Here is a 14,365-nt window from a genome sequence, read left to right as displayed (position 1 = left end):
AACTTAATTCAGCCATGCAGCTCGGCTCAACAGAGAGCAAACAGGTTTAAAAGATGCCACTTGCAGTTTGTTTTTGTTTGTTTTTTTCCGTTTTCACAGAGGAGAAGCAATTTAGATCGCAGCAAAAAAAAACCCGGATCCACGCTTGCCTCTCCACTGGGTTTTTAATTTTTTCTTTTTCCTGTCTTTTCACTAACCTCACTGTACATATTTACAATCTAATCACATATTTACAGGTTTTTGTTTTTTTTTTTTACAGGTTAATTTTTTCCTGTTTCTTGTTATCCTTTCCCTATTATCATACAAAGAAAATATGCATGCTTACTTACGGTTTCACAACTTTCTATACCATCTTCTATATGATTCGCAAACTCTGTTATTCTGTGAACAGATCACCTTTTGTTCCACACCAAGTAAATTTACAAGTATGAAACACACCTAGAGCGTGATGTGCTGAGTGTCTCACAGTCCTGCCGCGGTTGACACAAGCGCTCTCTAAAGCGGCAGTCCCATCTGGGCTCGCCATTTGAGCAGCCAGGTTTGCTCATAGGTGGGTAAAAAAATATGAAAAATGACACATGATGCAAATTTTATTAAAATAGTTATTACATTTATTAATTGCCATAATGAATTTTCAAAAGATTAGTTGCGTCATCTGGGAGATCGTTACAACTGCCAAACGCTGGCCTTTCTGACAAAGATATCAACCTGATAATTTGTTGCTCCCCAATATGTACCTTTTATCCTACATGACATCATTATTTGTCAGCCAATCCACTAACAGAGGCTGTCCTTAGCTTTGGACAAAGGAAATTCCTTTACAAGTTTTTCAAACCCAAAGACATAGTTTTTAAAGTCATATTTTTGTTTATTTAATTTCTGAATATGCATAAACATATTATAACATATCCAATACTCTTTTTGTCATTCTCAAAAAGGTAAAATCAAAACCTCTTGTCTGTGTCGACGAGACACTTTCTTTGGAAAACTGACAGTTACAAGTTTCACTGACACACAGACACAGAAGCCCCAGACCCCTTCCTATGCTGGTGGGCCTCTCTAAGACTGGTACAGCGTTTCTGATTCTAACTATTTCCAGATGTTGCCTCAGGATTTCTCCTTAGAGTTTCTTCAGGTTTAAAATATATAAAATATGTTTTTCAAAACCCACTCTCATGTTTAGTATACCTTCATGAAGGCACTGCCCGAGCCTATAGTTCCTCGTTCATGCATAAAGGCTCATACTGATGTCCATTATTTTAATTTTAAGCCTGTACTTTTCCTTCAAGGGAGAGGACTGTTTAGCCAATTTTCTATTTTTATTTTTTAGTATACCTTCACACATCATTCATACATCATTCATTCGAGGCCCCATTCGCACACAACACGGTATATTGCATTCATACTTAATACAAGAAGGCTTTCTCTATTATACCCCATTTGGGGATATGTAATCTAATATGCTCCTAAGCAGCTCAATTAGCCCATGAGGTCAAACTGAACAAAGAACGCAGAGAGAACCAAGATGGAGTAAAAGCCACGAAGAAGCTACTTACAGAAAGACAGAAAACCAGAAAACCCCAAAATGGAGTCATTACAACAAGATGGAGTTCTTAATACCTCCATGTATTATATATATCCTGATTTGCTCTATGGTCTGGCTTAATAGCAAAGTACATAAAGAGAATGTTATGCTTTTCCTTAGTATTAATCTGTAGTGTGTTTTTCTGGTCTTGGCTACATTCATATTCAGATTTTTTATTCACCAACTTTTTGTACGCTTCTATTGGGCGTGGCCTTAACTCACACATATGCTTGTATTTAACTAGAGTTACCCAGAACCATACGAAAAGTTGGCGTTTTTGTAGAAAAAACTTCACAAAATACTCCACAAACACATCTTACACATTATCCATTCCATAGCGCCCCCTAGAGTGCCACCTCAGATGACGGCAGAGCAGGATCCACCGTAACATAAGCTGAAGGTACGACTAGAGAGATAAGAAGAAAACCAGGAGAGAGTAGAACACTTATCCTTAAGTCGGAAAAAGATCCTCAGCTATGTGAGTCCTATTGACCCATTTCTCTCCTGGGCAATGATTAAAAGATCTATAATAAGATCTTGTTGTCTAGGTTGCAGTAAGTTATTTCAGTGGTTGTACACCTAGATCAAGCAGGTTTTATTTTAGGGAGGCGAGCCGCAGATAACATTAATAGAGACTTACATCTTATTGAAGTAGCGCGGGAGTCGGGGGTGTCTTCAGTTCTACTCTCCCTTGACGCAAAGAAAGCCTTCGATAGGGTGCACTGGCCCTTTATGATGGCAGTTCTTAGGCATATTGGGATCTCGGATTCCTTTCTACAGAGAATTCAGGTTTTATATAAATCACCTCTGACCTCTTTGAAGATCAATGGTCATTACACTGAACCTTTTGAATTGTTTAGGGGGTCCGGCAGGGGTGTGCCTTGTCCCCTCTATTATTTGCTTTAACAATGAAGCCCTTGGCACACATAATTAGAACATCAGAGGAAGTGACGGGGATTTTGGCGGGATGTGGAGAACATTGGGTCTTGTTATTTGCTGATGTTAAGCAATCCATCGGTGTCCCTTGGGAATCATATGGATATTCTCAGGAGATACTGTGCAGTGTCTGGTTTGAAGATCAATATGCATAAATCGGAACTATTGAACATTAATGTATCTCTTGAGGAAGTGAGTTGAGTGAAATCCAATTTTCCTTTTTTCTTGGGCTCCTTATTTTATAAGATATCTAGGGGTTAATCTTCTGCGATCTTTGGGTGAAGCTTATAAATACAATTTTCCGGAGTCACGTGATGTGCTGAGCCTAGTGAGACGTGCTTTACTCGTGCTCCGGGGCCCCGAGTCCCTCTGTGCCTAGCCTACCTTTCTTTGCCGGTCCTGCACTTTCCTTGACCATCGGGGTGGTGCATGGACAAGTTTCTGCTGCATAGCAGCCTGGCCATGAGCGGAAAATTGAGTCGCGTCACCAAAGAACGGGAGACCAGAGCATCGCGGCTCGAACCTAAAATGGCGGCGGGGGATTTGGGTTCCGCACTTCCCTTATCGGAGGCCCATATCGCCGCCTTGTCTGCGTCGGTGGTGAGGGCGTTGGATACCCGTTTTGATCAGCTATCGGTCCAACTTACCTTACTCGAGTCTCTCCTGACGGAGACCACCAGGCGCACGGGTGAGCTGGAAAATTGAGTTTCATTGGTGGAGGATGCAAATAGTGCTTCTGCTGCGGATCTGGCGTCTATGAAAGCTCAACTCCAGCGTCAGGCGGAAAAACTTGAGGATCTCGAGAAACGCTCGAGGCAAGATAATTTACGTCTTGTTGGTCTCCCCAAAGTGATTCCAGACTCTCGCCTGCTTTCCACTTTGGAGTCCTGGCTCCAGACCGCATTGCTCCTTCCTGCTGGTGTGGGGCCTTTGAGGCTGGATCGAGCGCACCACCTGGGCCGGCGCTCTGAAGACCATACTTGCGCTCGGGTTACCATTTTCAAAATCCATAATTCGGCTGCAAAGGCAGAACTGATGCGACAGTATAGGTAAAAACGCAATACTCTTTCCTATGAGGGAGCTCCAGTCCGCCTATTTCAGGATTATTCCCCAGCGCTACAAGAGCTAGGAAACAGCGGTTCCAGTTAATTTACCCAACCCTGCTGAAAATTTGGACCCCTTCAGGATGGCAGAGCTATGCCTCAGCGGAGGCTGCACAGGCCTACTTGGATTCTCTACCTGGAGAGTCTGGGCCTTCTTCGGCCCCCTGAGATCTTTGGCATGGCATGAGCGTTGGCCTGGTACTCTTTTGGGGAGGAGTTTTCACGTTCCAGCTTTTATTTGAACTTTGGGGTCTTGAAGATTCACTGTTCCTATTATGACCCCCTTGAGGAATGGTTCTGAGTGGGGGGGGGGGCGTTTGCTCCTACCCTGATATTGAGCCTACAAGCGACTTTGTTGAGTATTTGGCTGTGTTTTTCATTTGTTACGGGCTCTTGATGGTTGTGTGTTTGGGTGTTTGATGTAGGGTGGGACAGGAGACTGGGATTTTTGGTGTGTGTGTCTGCCTGGAGGGGAGAGAGGCGAGGGATAGATCCTGCACGGTCTGTTTTGCAGCTGTGGTTGTTCTTGGTGGACTTCTCGTGGTTGTGATCCTTCCCTCCCTTGTGTGGGCCCTTGAGCACTTGCTGACCTGCGTTGTTTTAGTGATTTGTCGATTTTTGGGTGCTTGCGGTATGCTTGTGGGGTTTTTGTTTCTGTCTGGGGTTGCCAGTGCGAATGTACTCGGTAGGGTTTGGTTTTACTGGGGGGGGGGGGGGTTTGACTGTCTATTTGTTTGATTGGAGCTATATTCCTGACACCGGGTTGGTTTCCCTTTTATGGAGTTGGGTCTGTTTGAGTAGCCATTGTGTGTCAGTGGATTTTGAGTGGTGGCTATGTGTGAGTCTTGGAGACCATTTTAGGTGGGAATTCTGGAGGGCTCTGGTACTCTCTGTGGCCCTATGGCACTGCTGCGTCTTGGTTCCCCTTGTCTCTTTGGTTTCTTGCAGTCTAGGGACCCTCTTCTTGGGTGGTTGAATGGATGAGTGTGGTGAGTGGTTGGTTTGGTGTGGGAGACCCTGGTGAGCTTTTAGATTGGGTGGGTTCCTGGTAAGGGGTGCATGGAGTGGGTGAGTTGGGAGGATTGGGGGCCCTGTATACATTTTAGCGTGACTCTCTCTTCGCTCCACATTTGTGGGACGGGGCGTGCGATTGTGGTTGGGATTATGGGGGGATTGGTTTGGGCGGGTGCGGGGGTGTTTTGGTTGGAGTGGGCTGGGTTTGTGGGGGTGGGGGGGTCCTCCTTCCGTATGTATAATCAGTTTTTTCAGTATTTGCATTATTCAAGTTTTCTTTTTCAGGTTATGCCGCTTGATTGGCTGGGTCCCTGGGGTAGTCTACACCTTTTTCTCTTTTCTTCTCTCTGTTACTCTTATCTTGATTTCCTGACCTGAGTACCCCTTTTAGACTTACCTCTTGGAATGTTGGGGGCATTACGTCACCGATAAAACGGTCCAAAATATTAGCTGCTTTGCAGTGTTATCGGTCAGATATTGCTTGTTTACAGGAAACTCGTCTGACTCACGCAGAACATCTTAAGTTGGGTCGTCCCTGGGTGGGGGAGGTATATTTTGCTTCCTCTCAGGGCTGCCATGGTGGCATTGCTGTTTTGGTCCGAAAGTCTTCGCCTCTTGGAGTACAGGTTCTTGATAAAGCTGCCGATGGTAGATCTTTGCTTTTGTGACTGACCTTGGGTGCTCGATCCTATCTCTTACTTGTGGTCTATGGCCCTAATTCGGGAGAATCGGTCTTTTTGAAACGGTTGCTTCAACTCTGCTCTCATTTTCCTGGGGATCCCCTTCTTCTCTTGGGCGATTTTAATTTGGTGTTGATCCCTGACCTGGATAAATCCGGATCCTCTATTGCCTCTTTGGGTGCTAAGGGTCGTCTTCTTTCTGACTTTTGTGATACTCTTTCCGTGGTGGACCCTTGGCGCCTTCTTTATCCTGAAGTTCGTGACTATACACATCTTTCTCGTGCCCATGGTACCTGGTCTCCGATAGACCATATTTTTCTATCTTCGCCTTTGTTCTCTTCAGTCACATCGGCCGAGATAGGTCCTCTGAACATTTCTGATCATACCCCGATTTGGGTGGATATTCATCTAGATGCCACGTATCTTCGGACATCTTCCTGGCGATTTCCATTCTATCTTACTCTGGACAAGGAATTTCAAACCTTTTTGCAGGCCCAGTGGGAGGATTACTCTACCAATAATGCTCCCCACATTGACGATCCTATTTTGTTTTGGGAGGCGGGTAAGACTGTGATTCAGGGACATATTATCTCTTTTCTGAGTGCTCGCAATAAGCGTATTAACAGAGGAATCATTAATTTAGAACGGGCCTTACGAGTGGCTAAGCGGTCCTTTCATTTGAATCCATCGAGGGAGTCGCGTGAATGATATTTGTCTGCTCAAGAAGCTGTAAATTCGTTACTTCATTCTCGTTCCCAAAGATAGATGGCTTTTCATAGACACCGTTTTCAAGTTTTGGTAACAAACCTGGGCGCCTCTTGGCCCGCTTGGTTAAAACTGAGACTAGTAGGAAACCGATCTTGTCTCTTCGGACCCCGAGTGGTGGGGTGGTGACTTATACGTCTGATATCTCCGGGTTTCTTTTTGACTTTTTTCACCGGTTATATGATGCTCCCGATGCTGTCTCTCCGGAATTATTGACAGATTATCTTCAGTCTTCTGGTCTTCCTCACCTGCCAGAGGAGGTGGTGTCTTCTCTTAATAGTCTGTTTTGGGCGGCTGAATTAGAGTCTGCCATCAAAGCTCTCCACTCTGATCGAGCCTCGGGTCCAGATGGTTTTTCGGGAGACTTTTACCGACTTCTTTCTTCTACTCTTTATGGTCCTTTGCTGGCTTATTTTAATGCTGCTATTGCACAGGGCTCTTTTCCGCGTTATGCTAACGAGGCCCTTATCTCTTTATTGTTGAAGCCTGGAAAGGAGGCTGACTTACCAGTGTCCTATCGTCCCATTTCCTTGATTAACATGTATCTAAAGCTTTTTGCCCGTATGTTGGCTGATTGTCTTGCTCCTCTTCTCCCTAAGCTTATTTATGAGAATCAAGTCGGTTTTGTCCGGGGACGTCAATCAGTTTGTAATGTCCGAAAGGTTCTCTTTGCACTTGCCCATTGTCATTCCCATCAGATTCCAGCTCTGTTTGTCAGTCTAGATTCTTCTAAGGCATTTGATAGCGTCCATTGGTCCTTCTTGTTTCGTACCCTAGAACATGTTGGGTTGGGCGGGTTTTATCTTGATGCCATACGCTCTCTCTACTCTAATCCGAGGGCTTTGCTTCTGGTCAACGGGACCCGCACGGACTCTTTCTCCATCTTTCGTGGAACCCAGCAGGGCTGTCCCCTTTCCCCCTTGCTGTTTCTTCTTTCTCTGGAGTCTTTGCTGTGTACTCTTCGGAGGTTCGCGGAGGTGCGGGGCCTTCAAATTGGTGGGATTGAGCTAAAGACTTTAGCATTTGCGGATGACATGTTTTTGATTCTTACTCGACCTGAAGATTCTTTACCAATGGCATTGGACCTCATTTCTGAATTTGGCTTTTATTCGGGTCTGTCTCTCAATCTGGATAAGTCCTTGGCCTTGCCTTTTCCACCTGAGTTACGTGCTGCGTGGAGGGGTGTTTTTTCCTCTTTGTTGGGCTGACTCTGCTTTGAAATATTGGGGGGGGGGGGTTTATTCCTCAGGACTTGTCTAGTCTGTATCGTTTAAATGTGGAACCGTTGTTCCAGGCCCTTCAGAATATACTACAGTTTTAGGGAACTCTTCCCTTCTCGCTCTTAGGTCGGATGCATCTTTATAACATGCTAATCGTCCCCTGTTGGCTCTACGTCTTTCAGGTCCTTCCTTTTTATTTGACATCTCGAGATGAGAAACGACTGGAACGCTTGGTTCAGAGATTTCTTTGGACAGGGAAGCGGCCTCGCTTGCATTATAAATGGGCAGCATCTCCATGGTACAGGGGTGGCTTGGGCTTATTGAACCTTAGATATTTGACTATTGAATGTGGCATGCGCCACAATAATGATCTTTTCAGGGGTACTTCAGCGTTCACCAACACTTCTTTGGAACTTTCCTGTTTTCAATCTACTCACTTTAGTGCATATCTTCATTCTCTTCCTTCTCTTGTGCCTGAATCTCTCTCTGTGAAGGTGCTCCACCGTCCCTTGCGGAAGGTTTGGCGTTGGGTCTGCAAATACCACGCTCTTTCTGCTTCTGTAACTCCCTTTCTGCCTATCCGCTTTAATAGCTCCTTCTTACCTGGGATAGATGGGCCGAGTTTTGCTCGTTGGGAAACAAGGGGTATTCATTATGTATTTCACTTGGTTGATGATAATAGCGAAATTAAGTCCTTTGCACAGTTGCGAGACGAGTTTGATCTCCCACCCACTGATTATTTTGCTTATATGCAAATACAACATTACATTTCTTCTTTACCCTCTAGTTCTTTACAAGCCTCCAGCCAAGAGCTGCTGTCAGTGGCTTTCACCATTGGTTCCCAACTTCCGGTCCCCCTTAAATTCTATCATCCCCATTTGAAGGATGAATTCCCCTTGTTTGACCATTCTAAATTGCGAGATGCTTGGGCTCGAGACCTAGCAGTAGAGTTGCCGACTGATGTGCTTTTACAGGCTGTCCGTTGGCTGCCTGTCTTTCGAAAATATACCACCTTTTGGGAGCAACACTATAAGTTTAACAATCCACTTTGAACAAAGTGATTTTTCTTTTCAAATGGATTACAACACGATGTTTGCTTTAATTCGTATTTGTTGAGATACTTTGCTTTGTGGTGGAGGCAGATTTGGTCTTTATCCATCAGTTCAACTTCAGAGCGCCGAGTGATAAGCAATTTTTCATCGGTTGACAAATTATGTAAAAAAATGAGCCCACATTTTTTTAGAATAAAATGTGCCGTCATGACACTTTGACAACAATTTTTGCCCAATGGCACAGTCTGGCAGAAAAGGATTATTATTAGTCGATTCGTTGGCATCCATTTTAAACTGAATTAATAATAATGTGGATCTGAAAAAGAAAACAAGTTGTAATTTGTGATCTGCATGCAACAAAATTATCACCTCAATTTCTAGTTAGGAATAATCATTAATTAAGAACACTATAATTGTACCCAAAGCTTGAGTAAAAATAAACAGGGAAAAACAGTGTGAAAAGTGACATAATTGTAAGTTGAAACGTAGGCCGTTGCCATGGTGACATCTCCCAACTTTGTCCCCCTTTTTCGGGCATTGTTAACCTGCGTTGAAAAATGAAACCCACTTTTCTAGGGGGTTTGAAATATGCTCTTTCTAATGCGACTGATTTGAAAGAGTTTCTGAAAGGTATTTTTCTGTAAAAGCAGGCTGAAAATACCCTATTTTTGGCCTTTTTACACAAATTAGCAACTTTACACTTAATTTGTAAACTAATGGAAAGAGCTTGGAGGTTGAAATTGTACTTTTGAAACAACGTTGTACTGAGACATTATGCGCCAAATTTTGCATTTATTACTCAATTATTGTGGGAGCTAAGTAATGTCAAACTTATATATGTCCACGAATATTCCACAGGCAAAACCAAAACTTTACCAAAGTTCGTTTGATACATGTGGGACTTTGTGCATAAAGTTTTATCAAAATCTGTGATGGTCATGCAGGGAGCCCTTGATCACTTGACATGGAATAATAACCCATTTCTCATTCTTCAGAGCTCTTCCCTCTAATTCTGTACAGTCTGCAAACATTAAATGCCACTTTGGCATGTAACTTTCATGCTAAAATAGAAGTTACGTGCCACAACGGAGGTGATTTGGCAGGAGTGCTCATAAATGCACTTAAGTGCTATTCCATAAGATAGTGCCTAAGAGTTATTGAGTGCAAGAGAGAGGGGGTGGTGTGCAATAGGTGATGCACGAGTGGGCTATAGGTGATTCTTATACCTACATGCAAAATCTATAGAGCAATCAGATATTTGGTGCCCTAGAGAGAATTGACTCCCTTAACTCTCCACACTGCCATTGCCAAGGAACCACTCACAAATTGGCACTGTCAAAAGATAAATGCTTGAAAAAATGCTTTGCAAGTAGGAAACTGACCCATTCTCAAGCCACAAATGGAAAATCTTTCTGCGACATCTATCTTTCCTCATTATACACAGGTTTTACGAGTATCTTAGAAATCACTGCTGCTTTCTTTTTTTTTTAGTTCAAAATTTTTATTAGGATTATAGTAGAACAAAATAACAGTCTTTAAACTGAGATACAGCGAAAGTACATGATAATTGGTAAACAAGGAGAGAATCCAGTATTGTATAAGTCGCCATAGCATCCAAACCAGAGCAGTAAAAGCTATGAACGGGATGAAGGAGTGAGAGGTTTGAGAGGCATGAAGTGCAGGAGAAAAGAAAAAGAGGTGGGGAAATAAAAACCAAAACCTTCTACAAAACAAATATATCATCTCATAACAAAGCATTACAAGAGTGGTCAGTTCAATCAGAATACATGTAGTGATCTAAAAATTTCCATGGAGAATAGTGGAATGAAGAGGAAGTGGAGAATGAAAAAATACAGCGTTTTTCATAAACATAAGATTCATATTTATGATACATACATAAAGAATTCCACCAAAAGGTATAATCTAGTAGAGAGGCTGACTTCCAATTCTTCAAAATGTGTATAAGAGCTACCATGAACATGGTGTCAATCAATTTAGGGGGGCAGGTTGAGTTGGCAAAGTAAGGATGTTGAGATCTGATGATTATCATATCAAACACGAGATCCGAAGAGCAGGAGGTAATGCGTTTGATTGTAGATCAGATTTTAGTCCAAAACTGGGAAACTGGTTTACACCAAAATAGCATGTGATCAAGGGTACCATCCATTTCCAAGCAGTGCCAACATTTAGGGTCTGATTTAAGATTGGCTTTCCACATACGAAAGGGGGTCCAGATTGCTTGCCATGTAAGAAAGAACATAGACTGAGATATTCTTGATGATAACAGGGGTCTATTTGTGGCAGACCAGAAAAGATCCCAGTCAATATCTTGTAACGGCGTGGAAAGCATGGATTCCCAATGTTTTATCGAGTGGCAGGAGAAGGTGAAGTGGTGATCCCGTAGTATATGATAAAAAGTTGAGATAGCTTTACCAAAAGCCAGTACACAGACACACCATTGATGAACAGAGTTGAGGGTTGTAGCATCATCTGTAGTAATGGAAAGTTTAGCTATAGTCGAAGTTAATAACGTCCATTGAGAAAGGCAGTTACATAAGCTGGGGTATAACGAGCAAAAGTCAGAGAAAGTGATAAACAAATCAGGATTTCTCAGTTGAGCTACTGACCAGACGCCCGCAGTCTGCCATTTCCTCCAGGAGAAAGGTTTATTTTTATGTTTGAGTTTAGGGTTTTGCCACAGAGACATATCCAATCTATCAAACATTGAGACATCAGCAGTAGAGTCTAGAGCACGTAGGGCTAGCTGTGTTGCACTTATTAGAGAATACACTTTCAAACGTCTAGGCAAGATCATCGTGGAGAGCGGATATGGAGAGCAAACAAAGCCCTCCATTTCCAACCAAGCCGGAGGATTGGAAGGAAAAGGGTGTTGGAGCCAGTAGGCTCCATAATGAGCTAGAGAGGCAATGTGATAGAAATTAAAATCAGGGAGATTCATGCCACCATTTATTTTGGAAGCTTTCAACTTGCTCAAAGCGATGCGAGGTTTCTTATCTTTCCAGATGAATTTGGATAGAGAGGTGTCAATCCAACGAAAGAAAGATTTAGTACAACGTGAGGGGAGCATGGATAGTATGTAAGTAATTTGAGGCGCAAGAGACATCTTGATAGAGGCAATTCTGCCCCACCAGGATAAGTATAGTGGGGACCATTGTGCTGTCGTTTGTGTAATCAGCTTTTTTATCCTGGAGACATTAAGATCCATTATATGTGAAGGGTCTTTGTGAATTAAGATTCCCAAGTATTTGATGGGCTCACTGCTATTTTCTAACTCTTAAGAAATATCTTCTGTTTATATCTAGCAGATCATCAGAACCGACATGACTGGAAGAGAATTGAGAATCAAGGAGAAGGTCCTGTGGAAATGGAGGAAATCCAAACACAGTCAGAAAACGTCTATGAGAATATTTCCCAGACGCCTGAAATTATTAACACAAAGAATTGTAAGCAGGAATCAAGGGAACAGAGAGACCCTGCAGAAGACTCAATGGATAGAGGCCCTTCCTGTGAGAGAAATGACAGGGAGCTCAGTGACAGCACTGAGAACCAGAGACCCTCCAAAATTAGTAATAGTGATAAAGTGACTTCTGAATCCCACCATGGCAAGAGGAAAAGAAAAACACACCAGAAACTACTCCAAATGCACAAAAGGGATCATAAAAATAAGAAACCATTTCCATCTACTGAGCATAATAAAAGCTTCACTCGGCTTTCAACTCTAAAAATCCAGAAACAGACCCCCAAAGCAGTCAAACCATTTACATGTACTGAGTGTAATAAAAGCTTCACTTGGCTTTCAGTTCTAAAAAGTCACAAAATGATTCACACAGGACACAAACCATTTCCATGTACTGAGTGTAATAAAAGCTTCACTCAGCTTTCAACTCTGAAAAGTCACGAAATGATCCACACAGGACACAAACCATTTACATGTACTGAGTGTAATAAAAGCTTCACTCAGCTTTCAACTCTGAAAAGTCACGAAATGATCCACACAGGACACAAACCATTTACATGTACTGAGTGTAATAAAAGCTTCACTTGGCTTTCAACTCTGAAAAGTCAGAAAACGATCCACACAGGGCATAAACCATTTACATGTACTGAGTGTAATAAAAGTTTCACTCTGCTTTCATCTCTAAAAAGACACAAAATGATCCACACAGGGTACAAACCATTTACATGTACTGAGTGTAATAAAAGCTTCACTCAGCTTTCGTATCTAAAAAGACACAAAATGATCCACACAGGACAAAAGCCATTTCCATGTACTGAGTGTAATAAAAGCTTCACTCAGCTTTCACATCTAAAAAGTCACAAAATGATTCACACAGGACACAAACCATTTCCATGTACTGAGTGTAATAAAAGCTACACTCTTCTTTCAAATCTAAAAAGTCACAAAACGATCCACACAGGGCATAAACCATTTACATGTACTGAGTGTAATAAAAGCTTCACTTGGCTTTCAACTCTGAAAAGTCACAAAACGATCCACACAGGGCATAAACCATTTACATGTACTGAGTGTAATAAAAGTTTCACTCTGCTTTCATTTCTAAAAAGACACAAAATGATCCACACAGGGCACAAACCATTTACATGTACTGAGTGTAATAAAAGCTTCACTCGTCTTTCAAATCTAAAAAGTCACAAAATGATACACACAGGGCATAAACCATTTACATGTACTGAGTGTAATAAAAGCTTCACTCTGCTTTCAGCTCTAAAAAGTCATAAAATGATTCACACAGGGCATAAACCATTTACATGTACTGAGTGTAATAAAAGCTACACTCTTCTTTCAAATCTAAAAAGTCACAAAACGATCCACACAGGGCATAAACCATTTACATGTACTGAGTGTAATAAAAGCTTCACTTGGCTTTCAACTCTGAAAAGTCACAAAACGATCCACACAGGGTATAAACCATTTACATGTACTGAGTGTAATAAAAGTTTCACTCTGCTTTCATCTCTAAAAAGACACAAAATGATCCACACAGGGCACAAACCATTTACATGTACTGAGTGTAATAAAAGCTTCACTCGTCTTTCAAATCTAAAAAGTCACAAAATGATTCACACAGGGCATAAACCATTTACATGTACTGAGTGTAATAAAAGCTTCACTCTGCTTTCAGCTCTAAAAAGTCATAAAATGATTCACACAGGGCATAAACCATTTACATGTACTGAGTGTAATAAAAGCTTCACTCTGCTTTCATCTCTAAAAAGTCACAAAATGATCCACACAGGGTACAAACCATTTACATGTACTGAGTGTAATAAAAGCTTCACTCGTCTTTCAAATCTAAAAAGTCACAAAATGATTCACACAGGGCATAAACCATTTACATGTACTGAGTGTAATAAAAGTTTCACTCTGCTTTCAGCTCTAAAAAGTCACAAAATGATCCACACAGGACACAAGACATTTACATATGTTGAGTGTAATAAAGCTTCACTCAGCTTTCAGATCTAAAAGACACAAATTGATCCACACAGGACACAAGCCATTTACATGTACTGAGTGTAATAAAAGCTTCACTCTGCTTTCAGCTCTAAAAAGTCATAAAATTATTCACACAGGGCATAAACCATTTACATGTGCCGAGTGTAATAAAAGCTACACTCGGGTTTTCATCTCTAAAAATTCACAAAATGATCAATAGAAGAGACTAATCATATACCTTTACTGCAGAGTTTCTTAATCTTTTCAAGCCAAGTACCCCCGAAGCCTAACAAATACCAATAGAATACTCTGACCAAACCCGCACAATCTCTGCCTCTGGCTCTACTCCCATAATAGTAATACTAATTGTAATGCAATTTCTCCCATCCATTTTTCATATACACACAATATAATCTTAATAATACATAATGGTAACCACAAAATTAAAAAAACACAGAGTAGAGAGCTGCACGGGAACGGGGACGACGGGAATCCTGGGATTGTGGGTTCAAACCCTGCGCTGCTCCTTGTGGC

At 41.9% G+C, this 14,365-nt stretch overlaps 1 protein-coding gene across 1 annotated transcript in view; it reads left to right on the top strand.

The window, feature by feature from the left end:
- Positions 1–14,051, top strand: part of LOC117355022 (zinc finger protein 271-like) — a 98,738-nt gene extending 84,687 nt beyond the window's left edge. Inside the window, exons 8-9 of the mRNA XM_033932969.1 lie at positions 11,679–12,140; positions 13,939–14,051. Coding sequence (XP_033788860.1) covers positions 11,679–12,140; positions 13,939–14,051 — 575 coding nt within the window. The remainder of the gene's footprint in view (positions 1–11,678; positions 12,141–13,938) is intronic.
- Positions 14,052–14,365: the final 314 nt, after the last annotated feature.

Source organism: Geotrypetes seraphini, chromosome 2 (assembly GCF_902459505.1).
Source record: "Geotrypetes seraphini chromosome 2, aGeoSer1.1, whole genome shotgun sequence".
Classification (NCBI taxonomy): Eukaryota; Metazoa; Chordata; class Amphibia; order Gymnophiona; family Dermophiidae; genus Geotrypetes; species Geotrypetes seraphini.
The sequence above is the reverse complement of the archived record's forward strand: the minus strand, read 5'-3'. Positions and strand labels throughout refer to the sequence as shown.